This window comes from Phaseolus vulgaris, chromosome 8, assembly GCF_000499845.2.
Source record: "Phaseolus vulgaris cultivar G19833 chromosome 8, P. vulgaris v2.0, whole genome shotgun sequence".
Taxonomy (NCBI): domain Eukaryota; kingdom Viridiplantae; phylum Streptophyta; class Magnoliopsida; order Fabales; family Fabaceae; genus Phaseolus; species Phaseolus vulgaris.
Window position 1 is genome coordinate 2,576,089 of NC_023752.2, and position 16,091 is coordinate 2,592,179.

At 30.3% G+C, this 16,091-nt stretch overlaps 2 protein-coding genes across 2 annotated transcripts; both read left to right on the forward strand.

Annotated features, from left to right (window-relative positions):
- Window positions 1–4,769: 4,769 nt before the first annotated feature.
- Window positions 4,770–6,412, forward strand: LOC137826644 (phenolic glucoside malonyltransferase 2-like). The gene has a single exon (XM_068632708.1). The coding sequence runs from the start codon at window positions 4,900–4,902 to the stop codon at window positions 6,244–6,246; it is 1,347 nt and encodes a 448-aa protein (XP_068488809.1). The 5' UTR covers window positions 4,770–4,899; the 3' UTR covers window positions 6,247–6,412.
- Window positions 6,413–9,773: 3,361 nt separating this feature from the next.
- LOC137826567 (phenolic glucoside malonyltransferase 1-like) lies at window positions 9,774–11,459 on the forward strand. The gene has a single exon (XM_068632577.1). It carries the CDS (start codon window positions 9,951–9,953, stop codon window positions 11,295–11,297), a length of 1,347 nt encoding a protein of 448 aa, XP_068488678.1. The 5' UTR covers window positions 9,774–9,950; the 3' UTR covers window positions 11,298–11,459.
- The last annotated feature ends 4,632 nt before the right edge of the window (window positions 11,460–16,091 follow it).

Genomic DNA, 16,091 nt, shown 5'->3' on the forward strand with positions numbered 1-16,091 from the left:
GTTGTTAATTAGACACCAATTTAGAAACCATTTAACAATAATAGAAACTAATTTAAAAACCAATTTTTTTCTAGTCTCTAAAATACTCTCTAATTTAGTCAATATAACAACTAATTATTTTTTGTTTCTAAAATTGGTTTCTATTTCATGATTTTCTTATAGTGCTAAGAGAGGTCGAAAACTAAAGACCAAGTTCACATAGAAAACACTCATAAAAGAATAGTCGTATTGTAAGTGACAAGACTTTATTGACCTTTGCAAGAACATAAAGTAAGTATTTTTTATTTTAAAAATATTTTAATTTTTTTTATCATTTTTTGAGTTTATATATTTATTTAATACTTGTTGAACCAAAAAATGTGATAATACTTGTTATAACCAGTTGCTTAAGGGGACTGCATGTAGCCCAAATTTAAGTGAATCAAGACAAATCTTGTGTGTTGATATCTCTTTAATCTCCTTGTTGCCTTAATTCTAACTATTGGATGACTTACTAGTCTTACTAAACAATTTATTAGACGATTTTACTATATGACTCATTAGATGGTCTAATTAGACCATCTAATTATTCGTTGCAAAAAGAGAGTACGAGGCTCTATTCAACTCCCATTTATGAAGCCAACTCCACCTAGACACCATAGATAACTAACCAAATTGTCTAAAAAAATATATTTAATCATATTACACCATAAAAATCTTCAACGTATCACTAAACATTTATTTTAAGATTAAAACAATTTAAATATATTCAAACAATACACGATCTTTACATAAAAATATTATGTCAATGTCACATTCACATTCATATCAACTACCTTAAAAAAAAAACTTGATTAACTTGATATAATAAAGCTTAAGGTACTAATTATTAAAGCTTGTTTATTTTAAAGTCAAACATTCAACTTCTCGAATCACATGGAAAGCTTATACACACAAAACATTAATTAATGATTTAAACATATACTAATATAATAATAGACTTACAGAGGTCCATCTTTATCATAGAAACACCCCATACATGTAAAACTTCTCAAAACCAAATCAAGAAAATAAACAAAAAGAAACTTACCTTAAAAGAAATTCTGATTAGCTAGACTTGTTTTTTTCATAAGATGAACTATAATCTACTGAATGATAAATATATCTTTTAAAAATCTAGAGAAAAAGTAGAATTTTTATTTTAAAAAAAGATAATATTTTTTCTAAACTAAAATTTAAATAATTAACCATTTATAAACTTTATATTAAAATAATAAAATATTCCAATTTGATCTTAATTACATTACATCTACTCTTAAATAATAAAGTATAGAAGAATCTATACCTAAACACTCTGTTTCAAACACATTATTAAGATTAAAAAATTTCTTCCCACTCAGCCACATGTAAGAGCCTTAAAACTCGCTATTAGGATTTAAAAAAATCTTCTTTTCTATCTCCTAAATATCCAACGCATCTATCAACATCTATTGCTTTTCTTTAACCTATGAAATCTAATTTTCTAAGATACAAAATCACTGTAACACTGTCGTTTAGTCACAATTTTTCTTTACCATATTTTACACGCACCAAAAAATATGATAGAATATTTGTGGTTATACAACTAAACTATGAATCTCGTGATCCGAAATCTTAAACTTTATTTTGGGTCCGACGGTGATTAAAACAAACAAACCTTTTATTTAGATATAGTTTTTCCTTGCCATTATTATGTCTCAACCACCATGCACCACGTTTCCGCTGTCGTATGCGACATCTTCACGGTGGTGTATTACAGTGAGATGGAGGACAACAACAACACCAAAAAGAAAGATAACACCCACAAAGAGAGACAAAGAAGATGAGAAACACATTCACAAGATAATTATTTAGTAGATTCCACTTTTTTTTTTATCAAAATCTTGTTGTTTTATTTGCTTTAATTTTAATAATTTATTATTCAAGTCATATCACAACGGTATATTTTAATAATTTTCCCTCCAGTCTTTTTTACTATTCTTATATTATGGTTAGTTTTTTCAGTATTCACATCCACTTACATTTTAATATTTAGTTTTTCCAGAAGGAAAACTAACACTCTTAATCATTTGTGTTTTTACTTTTACTTTTAAAAAAAAATCAATTTCTTATATTACACTACAAGAAAATCATGAAATAAAAATCAATTTTACTGACAAAAAATAATTAGTTGTTATAATGACTAAATTAGAGACCATTTTTAGAAACTAAAAAAAAATAGTTTCTAAATTAGTTTTTATTATTGTTAAATAGTTTTTAAATTGGTATCTAATTAACTACCAAAGTTTTAACTACCAATAATTTAGATTCTAAATTTGATAGAAAAACATTGGTTGCTAATTAAATATCAATTTAGAAATCATCTAACAATAATAGAAACTACTTTAGAAACTAATTTAGAAAAAAAAAATAGTTTCTAAAATGACCTCTAATTTAGTTAGTATAGCAACTAATTATTTTTTGTCTATAAATTTGGTTTTTATTTAATGTTTTTTTTTAGTGTTATGTTATTTAAAATTTAATTTTATTACACTATATGCTTTTATTGCAGAAAATTAAGATAAGTATCAAAATATGAACAAGAGATGAAAAAGAATATGAATAAAAATATGTTTCAAAAACGAAAAAAAGACTTTCGATTATGAAAATAATATAATTAAGTGTTTCAACTCTTTTTTTATGAAAATATTAGTACAATTGAGTATTCGACATACTGAGAAGAATCTACTTGGTATCGCGACAACATATATAATAAGGATCTCTTAGTAAGAATTAAGAATTTAACAATGTAATTAACAAATATTGAATAATAAACCATCTACAAAATTATGATGGGGAAAATTTGGGTCCATTTAGGCCTAATTTAATCATCTATATAGGTAAAGTCAATACAATTATTATATATAAATTATAAATAGGAGAACAACTTAAAGTTGAGAATTCAATTTGACAAACGATAAAAGATGAAACATGTAATGGAATATTCGGTTATCCATGATCAATAACAAATACAGTTTTTTTTTTCATTTAATAAATTTTTTGTTTAAGGAAAAACTCTTTTGTTAAGAATTATTAAAAGTGTTAAAATTAGTCTAAAAGTCAATTTGTGGGAACTTGTTAAGTTTGGAAAATTGAACTTGGAATAATCTTAAAAATAGAGAATTCAAATAAAAGGTTGTTTCTTTAACTTGTGTCAGATTCAAATAATAGTGGTGGTAACTAACAATTCAAACATTCTATACAAAACTTATTTTAAAAAAAAAAACAAAAAACTATTAGATTGTGTTATGGTTATATTATTCTACTCTTCATGGCAAACCTTTCATTTAACATGAAATTCTTATTATATAACAGTTTCTATTATATTATCAAATATTTTTAATAGTAAATAAATATTTACCTCCATTTCATCTAGTGTGAAATCCATATACAACATATTAAATTGTTTTTATCAATTTACTAAATTTTTTTGATAATAAATAGAATAATGTTTTGAAGATTTTTTTTATCTAGCCATATTTTTAGAATGGATAATATTCCTGATGTTAATAAACGGACATCATGAAAAATTGTGACATTCTATAATCGTTTATCTTAACTTCTTGAATTATAAAGTATGCTTAATATTTTTTTTTTCCGTGTGTGTGTCTGTAAGAAGAGAAAAAAACCAAAACAAGAAAAAATAAATTGTATATTATTTCTAATCATCCTGAGATACACAGATAATTGCACCAGAAACAAACAGAGTATGCATGGCTGAAATGTAAACATGCATGCATACATAGAGACCCATGCATATAACAATTGTAAGTTATTTAATATGTACATAATTGAGTTATATGTTATGGCTACTTACTCACATCGGACACAACACGTCATTATGAATTATATGAAAAAAAAATTATTATTATTAAAAAAACAATTTAATTAAAATTCGATAAATTAACAATTTAAAATTTTTCACATTATAAATCTAAACCTTAAAATCTCAATAATACATATATAATTTAAATACTATTTACTATATATAAGATTTTTTCTTTATTTATATAATTAAAATAAAAATTTATACAAATTTTAAATTTTTAAAAAATATTGTATTTCTTTTATCTAAATTATAATCCCATAAAACCGGCTTATAAAGTTGAGGTTTGCACCCACTTATATACAATGAAAGGCTCTAATCTCTAGTCAATGTGGGATCTCCAACCCACCCCTCACGTCGAGATCTCTAGTCAATGTGGGATTTCCAACACACCCCTCACGTCGAGACTGCCAACTCATGCGTGGGACTATATATTATAGGTGGTCCGATAGCGGCCCGATAGCGGGTGGCACGATAGGCTCAACAAATACTCGCTGGGATAGGCTCGAAATGACTCTGATACTATATTGCAGTACATGAAGATGAATATTCCTTGACTGATGTGATGCTTTAATGTAGCGTACGTACGCACCTAATCGTAATGGAGAAAAAAAAAAGTTTTGATAAACCCTACTTATAGAGAAAACTAAATATAAAATAAACTTTTATTAACTTATATATTAAAGAGTAAAATACATTGTTTATATATAAGAAAAAGATTAATACCTAACTGAAATAAAAAAGGAAAGTTGAACCACACCAATAAAGCCCAATAATTTAAAATAGAAAATTAAATATGTTAACAAGAGTTGAAATAGATATTTTCCTCCTATATTATGTACTTGCTTCTAATAAAAAATGAATTCAAAAGACGATGTTGGAGAGGTAAATGAGAATCGTGCTGGTAGAATTTGTGCTATATTTATGAACTAGTGAGAGGTACAAGATTAGGGAAACCAAGAGACATACTTAACCATTTTTTTGTTTCTCTGGTTTGAACGGCAACAAAAGAAACCATGAAAGTGGTAGAGGTGTTTAAGGTAGCTCCAAGTTCAGAATCAAATGAGTTACCAACTCAAACAACTCTTCCCCTCACCTTCTTCGACATATTCTGGCTAAGGGTGCCTCCTGTTCAACGCATCTTCTTCTACGAATTTCCTCATCCAACTTCTCTCTTCTTTGACACCCTTCTTCCCAAACTCAAACACTCTCTCTCTCTTGCGCTTGCCCACTTTTTCCCTCTTGCTGGACATCTCACTTGGCCCCTTCACTCCCAAAACCCCATTGTCACTTACAAAACCGGTGACACCGTTTCCCTAACTGTAGCTGAATCTCACGCTGATTTCAACCATCTAGCAGGCACGGATCTTTCTGAGGCTAGAGAAATCCACCACCTTCTACCCCACTTGACCATATCCCATGATCAAGCAAATGTTTTAGCCTTGCAAGTCACTCTATTTCCAAACTCTGGATTTTCCATAGGAATAACCTCACACCATGCTGTTCTAGATGGCAAGACTTCAACATCGTTTATCAAATCCTGGGCTTATCTTTGTAGAGAACAACAGCAATCACCCTTTTCTCTGCCACCCGAACTTTCTCCATTTTATGACAGGAAAGTAGTCCAAGACCCCAATCATTTAGACCAAAAATATCTCAGTGATTTGTTAAAACAAGATGGAGCCAACAACAGAAGCCTCCTAGTTTGGGATTCGCAAGTCCCAGAAGATGCAACAAGAGGAGTGTTTCATCTCTCTCGTTCAGATATTGAAAAGCTGAAGCAGATTGTGGTGTCCAAGAAGAAAGGAAACAGCAGCAACCTTCGGTTGTCAACGTTTGTGTTATCCGTTTGTTATGCTTGGGTTTGCAGGGTGAGAGCTGAGGAAACAAAAAACAAAAGGGTTATGTTGGGTTTGAACGTTGACTTCAGGGGGCGTTTGGAGCCAGCAGTTCCCACAACGTATTTTGGGAACTGTGTAGGGCCAAGGTTTGCAATTGTTGAAACAAGCGAGATATTGGGGGAGGATGGATTCACTGTGGCAGTGGATGCAGTGAATGAGAGTTTGGAAAAACTGAAGGAGGAAGGGCTGAGTGGGGCAGAAAATTGGTCAAGTGAGTTGCTTGAACTTTCCAAAGCTGATTTGATGATATTTGTAGTTGCTGGCTCACCAAGGTTTGATACTTACAGTAATGACTTTGGATGGGGAAGACCAAAGAAAGTTGAGATGGCTTCCATAGACAGCAGTGGAGCATTTTGTTTATCAGATAGCAGAAGTGGTGATGGGGTTGAGATAGGGTTTGTGTCCACCAAAGGAGCAATGCGCAATTTTGGGTCTCTCCTTCGCAATTCCCTTCAATCTTGACTTTTCTCTTTTCTCAACAATAAAAGTGGATGCAAAGCAAAATAAGATTTTTTTCACTCACATCCCACTTTCATTTCATCTCATGTTTGATTTTGCTTTCAAGAGCTTATGTATAAATTATGTTTATCTTTCACTTAATTACCAAATTAAAATTATTCAGCCAAAACACAGTTATACGAACCAACCGAGATATTAACACTACAAAAAATTATGAAATATAAATTATTTTTTAGAGGCCAAAATAATTAGTTGCAATATTAACTAAATTAGAAAACATTTTAGAAACTAAAAAAAAAATGGTTTCTAAATTAGTTTCTATTATTGTTAAATAGTTTTTAAATTAGTATTTAATTAGGTTTTTTGACCATGATGGGGTTATTTTTTTTGTTTTTACCAAAATGGGTCCGTTTAAGAAAAATTACAAATTTAGGCAAGTCGTGCCAATTCGACACGACTTCATATGCAGAAGTCGTCCCAATTAGGCACGACTTCTGTCATGTCATACTGAAGTCGTGCCAACTTGGCACGATTTCTGTCATGTCTTATTGAAGTCGTGTCTACCTGACACGACTTCTGTCCTGTCATACTGAAGTCGTGCCAACTTGACACGACTTCTGCCACGTCATTATTTTTTTTAAATTTTATTGTTTATATATTGGGTAGTAAGTTATGTAATGTTAAAAATTAATTTGATACATAATTTTCTAAGAGTGCTAGTTTTAAGGAACAAAAGATTGGATAATGTGTATGGATCATGTTTGAATTGAATGAATAAATACATAGATAGATAAAGAAAATGAATGTTCTATGAGTGTTATGAAGTAATAAATACATAGATAAAGAAAATGAGGAAATTAATAATCAAACTTGAATTGAATTTTATTATTAAGCTTGTCTGTGCGGACAATTATGACGTGGCAGAAGTCGTGTCAAGTTGGCACGACTTCAGTATGACGGGGCAGAAGTCGTGTCAAGTTGGCACGACTTCAGTATGACAGGGCAGAAGTCGTACCAAGTTGGCACGACTTTAGTATGACATGGCAGAAGTCGTGCCTAATTGGGACGACTTCTGCATATGAAGTCGTACCGAATTGACTTGACTTGCCTAAATTTGTAATTTTTTTTAAACGGACCCCATTTTGGTAAAAACAAAAAAAATAACCCCATCATGGTCAAAAAACCATTTAATTAGCAACCAAGGTTTTATCTACCAATTATTTAGTTTCCAAATTTAGTAGAAAAACATTGGTTGCTAATTGGATATCAATTTAGAAACTATTTAACAATAATATAAACTAATTTAGAAACCAATTTTTTTTTAGTTTCTAAAATGATTTCTAATTTAGTTATTATTGTAACTAATTATTTTGATTTCTAAAAATTAGTTTCTATTTCATGATTTTCTTGTAGTTAAATGATCACATATATAAGTTTAAATTTTCTAGTGATTGAATTTAACTAAGTTTAGGAAATTTACTAAGGAAATAATACGTTTCTAAATTTACTTATAAATTATTTTACAAATTTTAATATCATCACTTTCGAAGTAATACTTTATTTTAGAAGATACTATAGAGTCCGATGAAATTTGCCGTAATAATTTTAATAAATTTTTGTAAGATAACTTTTTTTTTGTATAGCTTTGATATCAGTGAATTTATGATTTCATAAAACTTACTTGTAAAGTAAGCTTAATTAAATGTCAATTAGTTTAATTGCATTTCAATTATGTTCATATTCTTCAATTTAATATACTTTGTTTCCATGCACCTTTAAACTTAATATAAATAAAACTTTAATTACTTTTGACTTAATATTCAAAATTTTCTTTAATAAATCTAATTTTATATATCATTTAAATAAGTGTTTTTTCAAATATTATTACATAAGTTTTTTATTATATGTTGGTGAGACCAGTAGATGGTTTTGTGACTCCGATGTAGTTATTTTCAAATACTAAGCATTTGGAAATAGACTATTTCACACTGGAAGAGTTGTGGTATTGATGTGGTGGGTGTTCTAACTTAAAAGATAGGTTGGAGTTATTGTTTCATGATAGTGTTGTAATGAATATGGTAAACATTCCAATTATATATGGACATTTGTTTGTGGCACACCTTTGTGAGAAGTTGTGGTTTCAATCATCACTTTTTAGAATTAAGGGTTGAGAGTGGTAATGATGAAGGAATTCAGAAGCAGACCAACTATGTTGATGATGGTGAGGAGGCTAATGTGTGAGGAAGGTGAGGGTGAGTGTTCGGAGGACAATGGTGAGCTGGCTGATTGTGAGAAGGACACGTGTGAGGAAGGTGAACAGGGCCAAGATGGTGAAGGTGAGGAGGGTAAGGGTTATGAGGGTGACTTGCCCATAATACAAAATAAATTACGTGGGGCAGATCAACATTTTTGTGTTAGACATTTCTAGGAAGGTATCAGGTTAGATAGTAGAAGAAGAAAACATCACCAGTCAAAAAACTTTAGCTCATGCATGATGATACCATATGAGAAATTATTTTTAATTATCCAAAGATACACATAGAATGATACCATATACATAAATAAAATATGTATGACTAAACTGTACACATGCATGCATACTTAAAAATTTATGTATATGATTATTATAAGTTACTTAATATGTCTGCGAATATATAATTGAATTATGAAAAAAAACTACTGAACACTAGGTTTCTTTTTCTACTTTTACTTTATAATCCTTTTTAATTATAAATGTTCCTGCTAGGGAGATGGAACCTAGAGAACTATTGAAGTCTTCTTCTCCTTCCTTCGGTCGGTCAGGTGACTGGATGGTGAGTTGGGATTCTTCTCGTCTTCCTGCTTCTCCTTCGGCACTCAGCCTCGGCTGAACACCGGATGGTGGGGGTACCTGTGAAGGCACTCCGACGCTCAAGTCAGTAAAGCGGGTGGTCAGCTCTCAGGTAGGTGAACAGTAATAAATGACATACCTTACTCCTTGGAATGCATGCTATTTATATTATTCTAATGGACCTACCTTGTTGGACCCGCTTATCGAGGTGGATACCGCTTAGGGTTGCATTACCTAATTCTTGATGATGGGTTAACTTCACTGATCTTGGTTTTAGCGTTAGCTGTAGTAGGGGTCGGCCGTCGGCCAAGTTCCCATTGTATGGGTCGACCATCGGCCAAATTCCACTGGTCTTGGTCGAGTCTTATAAGGTCTCGGCCAAGTCTTATAGGGTCTCGACCTCTCGGCCTTTCGGCCAAGTCTTCTAAGGTCTCGACCTCGCCCATACCAGGACAATAAAATATTATGCTTTTTAATAAAATTAATATTAATATTTTTAAAAATAATAATATATTTTGATTGTCAAATGAATAGGATATTATCTAAAAATATCAACATATTATGTGTATCAAATATGTGCTTATAATAAAAAGTACTGATATTTTAATATTCTTTAACGAAAATATGCATTAGATAACTTAAAGTAATATTTAATAACGTTTACTTTACTTTTTAATTTTAATATAGATTATGTAATCTTTTAAAAGATCGTGGAAGTATTACTTTGCTCTAATAAATAAATAATGAATTCAAAAGACGATGTTAGAGACCATAAATGAGATTCGCTGGTCGCATTTGTTGAATACTTAGGATTTGAGAAACCAGAGACATACTTAACCTCTCTGTTTCTCTGGTTTGAACGACAACAAAAGAAGCCATGAAAGTGGTAGAGGTGTTCAACGTAGCTCCAACTTCAGAATCAAATGAGTTACCAGCTCAAACAACACTTCCCCTCACCTTCTTTGACATATTATGGCTAAGGTTGCCTCCTGTTCAACGCATCTTCTTCTATGAATTTCCTCATCCAACTCCTCTCTTCTTTGATACCCTTCTTCCCAAACTCAAACACTCTCTCTCTCTTGCGCTTGCCCACTTTTTCCCTCTTGCTGGACATCTCACTTGGCCCCTTCACTCCCAAAACCCCATCATCACTTACAAAACCGGTGACAACGTTTCCCTAACTGTAGCTGAATCTCACGCTGATTTCAACCATCTAGCAGGCACGGATCTTTCTGAGGCTAGAGAAATCCACCACCTTCTACCCCACTTGACCATATCCCATGATGAAGCAAATGTTTTAGCCTTGCAAGTCACTCTATTTCCAAACTCTGGATTTTCCATAGGAGTAACCTCACACCATGCTGTTCTAGATGGCAAGACTTCAACATCGTTTATCAAATCCTGGGCTTATCTTTGTAGAGAACAACAGCAATCACCCTTTTCTCTACCACCCGAACTCTCTCCATTTTATGACAGGAAAGTAGTCCAAGACCCCAATCATTTAGAACAAAAATATCTCAGTGATTGGTTAAAACAGGATGGACCCAACAACAGAAGCCTCCTAGTTTGGGATCTGCAGGTCCCAGAAGATGCAACAAGAGGCGTGTTTCATCTCTCTCGTTCAGATCTTGAAAAGCTGAAGCAGATTGTGGTGTCCAAGAAGAAAGGAAACAGCAGCAACCTTCGGTTGTCAACGTTTGTGTTATCCGTTGGTTATGCTTGGGTTTGCAGGGTGAGAGCAGAGGAAACAAAAAACAAAACGGTGATGCTGGCTTTGAACGTTGACTGCAGGGCGCGTTTGGAGCCAGCAGTTCCCGAAACGTATTTTGGGAACTGTGTAGGGGGGAGGTTTGCAATTGCTGAAACAAGCGAGATATTGGGAGAGGAAGGACTGATTGTGGCAGTGGATGCAGTGAATGAGGGTTTGGAAAGTCTGAAGGAGGGAGCGCTGAGTGGAGCAGAAAGTTGGACAAGGTTGTTGCTTGAAGGTATGAAAGGTGATGTGAAGATGATTGGCATTGCTGGGTCACCAAGGTTTGATGCTTACAGTAATGACTTTGGTTGGGGAAGACCAAAGAAGGTTGAGATGGCTTCCATAGACAAAACTGGGGCATTTTGTTTATCAGATAGCAGAAGTGGTGATGGTGTTGAGATAGGGTTTGTGTCCACCAAAGAAGCAATGTTCACTTTTGGGTCTCTCCTTCTCGATTCCCTTCAATCTTGACTTTTCTCTTCTCTCAACAATAAAACTGGAGGCAAAGCAAGATAAGAATTGTGTTTTATTTTGCTTTTAAGACCTTACATATGAATTATGTTTATCTTATTGAGACAAAACACAATGAATGTTCATGTATGTTTAATATATTATAAGTTTAAGTTTTCTTAACGAGTGAAATTAACTAAATGTGATTTTTTTTCATGATGAGGTTATTTTTATTTTTTTTATCAAAATGGAGTTCGTTTAAAAAAAATTACAAATTTAGGCAAGTCGTGCCAATTCGGCACGACTTCATATGCAAAAATCATTCCAATTAGGCACGACTTCTGCCATGTCATATTGAAGTCGTGTCAACTTGACACGACTTCTGCCTTGTCATACAGAAGTCGTGTCAAGTTGGCGGAAGTCGTGTCAAGTTGGCACGACTTCTGCCACATCATATTTTATTTTTATTTTTTTTATTTTATTGTTTATATATTGGATAGTAAGTTATGTAATGTTAAAAATTAATTTGATACATAATTTTCTAAGAGTGTTAGTTTTAAGGAACAAAAAATTGGATAATCGTGTATGGATCATGTTTGACGTAATACAATAACTTGATTATTTGATTAATTAAAAAATGAAGAAAATTGTTATTGAATTTGGAAATAAATAGATAAATGAAAAATTATTATATTTGAAAAATAAATAGAGAATTATTGTTATGAATTTGCAAAATAAATAGTTTGAGAAGTAATAATTTTACAGAACACGTAATGATGAGAATAAATTAATTTTTAACATTACATAACTTACTACCCAATATATAAACAATAAAATTAAAAATAAAATAAAAAATTATGACGTGGCAGAAGTCGTGCCAAGTTGGCACGACTTCAGTATGACATGACAGAAGTCGTACCAAGTTGACACGACTTTAGTATGACATGGCAGAAGTCGTGCCTAATTGGGACGGCTTCTGCATATGAAGTCGTCCTGAAATCGTCCCAATTAGGCACGACTTGTCTAAATTTGTAATTTTTTTAAAACGGACCCTATTTTGGTAAAAAAAAAAAAATAACCCCATCATGGTCAGCTATTATTATGAAAACTGTTGTATCTTTTATTTTATCATTTGGTTAACTTTTTCTGATCTGAAATCATAGTGATAAATTAAGCCTACAATATATAAATTTACTCTGTCTTCTTTGTTTTCTTTTGGGAACAAAATAAATTATTCAATCTCTTTATACTTACTATTTCTGTTTTCTATTTTTATTTATTTGTCCTTATTATTAAATTATCTTTAAAAATAGTTTGTCTAATTTGAACTACGAAAATTACGTGGATGTTCATTGAGTTCGTTATCTGATAATCTAATTCAACTTAATTCAGTCTAATTAAAATAGGTTGTGTTTCATTTATGATTTGGTTAAACTTAATATAATTAAAACTTACTCACTCTTATATAAATGGATTTAGTATGGATGACACAAAACTATTTTTATATATATTATAGTTTTTTTTTAATATTTTGAATTAGTCTGAACAAGTTTATTATGACTTAATTTATTTTTTACTTGAAGTTTGAACTAATTTTTATAGAAAAAAAAAACATAATCAATTACATATTTGTATGTTATGCTGTTAACTTTTATTAATATTTATATTTTTCTTATATTACTAATAACTAGATATATTTAATTTATTTTTATCTATATCCTTTAATTTAAACAACTACATTTTTTGTTTTTTTTTCATTCCGTTAACTTTTTTTTCTCCAAATAAGGCATAAAAGTACTTTCAAATCCTTTTGTACTTTGATTCATTGGTTAGATGTAGATTATTTGTGGAAGGAGATAGTTTTTAAGTACAATTGTGCTTCTGCTTCATTTCTGTGTGTTACGTTACTTTCGAGAAATAAAGAATAATGGTAATATTCAAGACGCAAAGTTTTGACGTAGCCGGTGGGAAACATATGGAAAGCTAAGACTGTTATGGATAGAAGTTCCCTCAGGTCATGACACAAAACAAGTTCCTTTATTAATTTATTAAATTCAATAGGTACGATGACAAACACTCAAAGTTATGGTGCATTCCCTAAGAATTTAAATACTAGTGACTGTTATGGTGAATTCAATAGATTTTTTTGTTTTCAAATTATATAAGAAAATATAGTAGTTTAGATTTTGTTTATAGTTTCTCACTTTTTAATTTTTCAAAAATTTTCGAATTATTTTACCGTTTTATCGTGAATTCTGTTTTTTTATATTTTTATAGAATATTTACTTTCAATTTAATTTTTGAGATAATGTATATTTTTTTTTCTAATTTTGACTTCGGATTGTGTATCTTATTTTGATTTTTTTTATATAAAAGCTTTCATATTAGGTATCACTATGTCACTTAAGATCTCAGCTAGGCTGACACCTCAAGTAACAACAATCATTTACCATCACATGAAAAAAAAATATTATTAAAAAAAAAAAAAAAATACAAAAATACGGGGGGACTAGACCAAAACCCATAAAGTAACTTTTTTTTTTATAAAGTTTTTGTGTTAGGCATCACTATGCAACTTGACATCTCAGCTAAGTTGACACCTCAAGTAACAACAATCATCTACCATCACATGAAAAAAAATATTATTAAAAAAAGAAAAAAAAAATACAAAAATATGGGGGAACTATACCAAAACCCATATGTTAACACAAACGATACATAGGTAGATTATACCTATTCATAAAGAATTCTAAGAACAGACTAGCTGAGAGTCTATTATACCAATGAAAAGATTCTCTATGAATAAATCCTAAATTAGCCAACTTATCAGCACACGCATTCCCTTTACGAAAAATATGAGTTACCCTAAACTTGATTGTCCCACAAAAATTAAGACAAGTATTCCATCGATTCTGAAGCATCCACGGAACATTAGTCCTAACAGTAAACGCAGCACAAACCAAGGCAGAATCACATTCAAGCCAGATATTAGTAAGTCCCATTTTTTGAGCTTCCTCCGTAGCATGTATAACTCCATAAAACTCAGCAACCAAAGCAGTTTGAACTTCAAGAAACGCCGAAAAAGAACCAATAAATTATTCAAATAAGTAACTTTAACTCTTGTATGATTTGACCTACTTGCAATAATAGACGTTTCATTCATACGGTCTAATCACACATTTCTATTAATCCATCTAGTTAGACATTTTTATCTGACCATTTAGTCAAACTGTCTACTTTAAAAAATATTTTACAATTTATTGTGATTAATTATAAGATTAACATAAATAAATAACAGTTAACCCAATTAGATGAAATAAATAAAAAGAAATAATTATATTCCAATAATATATGATTAAAATTTTAAAGTGTGAATATTAATAAATAAATAAATATAATTTTTTTAATTTTATGAATATCCTTTAATTTAAATAACTGCATTTTTTGTTCTGTTTTTTTCAGTTCCTTAACTTTTTTTTTCTCCAAACAAGTCATAAAAGTACTTTCAAATCCTTTTGTACTTTGATTAATTGGTTAGATTTAGATGATTTGTGCAAGGAGATAGTTTTTAAGTAGAATTGTGCTTCTGGTTCATGTTTGTGTCAAAGGGTGTGTTACGTCACTTTTGAGAAACAAAAAATAATGGTAATATTCAACACGCAAAGTTTTCTACCACTTTCGAGAAACAAAAAATAATGGTAATATTCAACACGCAAAGTTTTCTACCTGAAGAAGACACTACAATTCTAGACGTAGCCGGTGGGATTTGACCGGATACCGTAAATATATATTACATTAATATTTATATCATGTAGTTCAAAGTTGAGAAAAGTGAAAACTTGATTTGGAAAGAAACTAAATAAAAAACGTAATTTAGATCAATGAGAAGATATTAAATTTGAATAAAACATTTATTAGTTTATATGATTCTGAATTAAGGAATATTAATATTTTTTTAAAAATAAACATTTTTCTTGATAAAAAAAATGAGAAAATAAAACTTTTAAAAATATTAATAATTTAGAAGAAATATTATTTATTCATTGACAGTAATTATTATAAAAAAGTAAAGATATTTTTTTAAATGGAATTATTTAAAAATTAAAAGTTAAACTAAAATCATGGCCAATCCTCTCCTGTAGGCTTGCAAAAAAATCTCTACTAGATATTTTATAACTCCGCCAAAACTCTGTTGCTGTTATTAATAAATTTTGTATAAATATTTAAAAAATTAAATTATCAAAATAAAATTTAAAAAAGAATATTAATTGTTAAAATTATTAAAATTTTTATTATATATTTGTATTATATCTATAACATTAAATTTGTTTAAGATAATTATTTTTTAAAAATTTATATATCATAATTCAACTTTTTTTTTTTAATAAAAACTTTCATGTTAGGTATCACTATGCCACTTAAGATCTCAGCTAGGCTGACACCTCAAGTAACAACAATCATTTACCATCACATGAAAAAAAAAATTATTAAACAAAAGAAAAAAGAAAAGAAAAAAAAAATACAAAAATATGGGGGGACTAGACCAAAACCCATATGTTAACAAAAACGATACATAGGTAGACTATACATATTCATAAAGAATTCTAAGAACAGACAAGGTGAAAGCCTATTATACCAAAGAAAAGGTTCTCTATGAAAAAATCCTAAATTAGCCAACTTATCAGCACACGCATTTCCTTCACGAAAAATATGAGTAACTGTAAACCTAATTTTCCCACAGTAATTAAGACAAGCATTCCATCGATTACGAAGCATCCAAGGAACATTTGTCCTAGCAGTAAACGCAGCACAAAC

Excerpts from the sequence above, each read along its gene's own strand:
- LOC137826644 (XM_068632708.1), top strand. The coding sequence starts at position 4,900 with ATGAAAGTGGTAGAGGTGTTTAAGGTAGCTCCAAGTTCAGAATCAAAT.
- LOC137826567 (XM_068632577.1), top strand. The coding sequence starts at position 9,951 with ATGAAAGTGGTAGAGGTGTTCAACGTAGCTCCAACTTCAGAATCAAAT.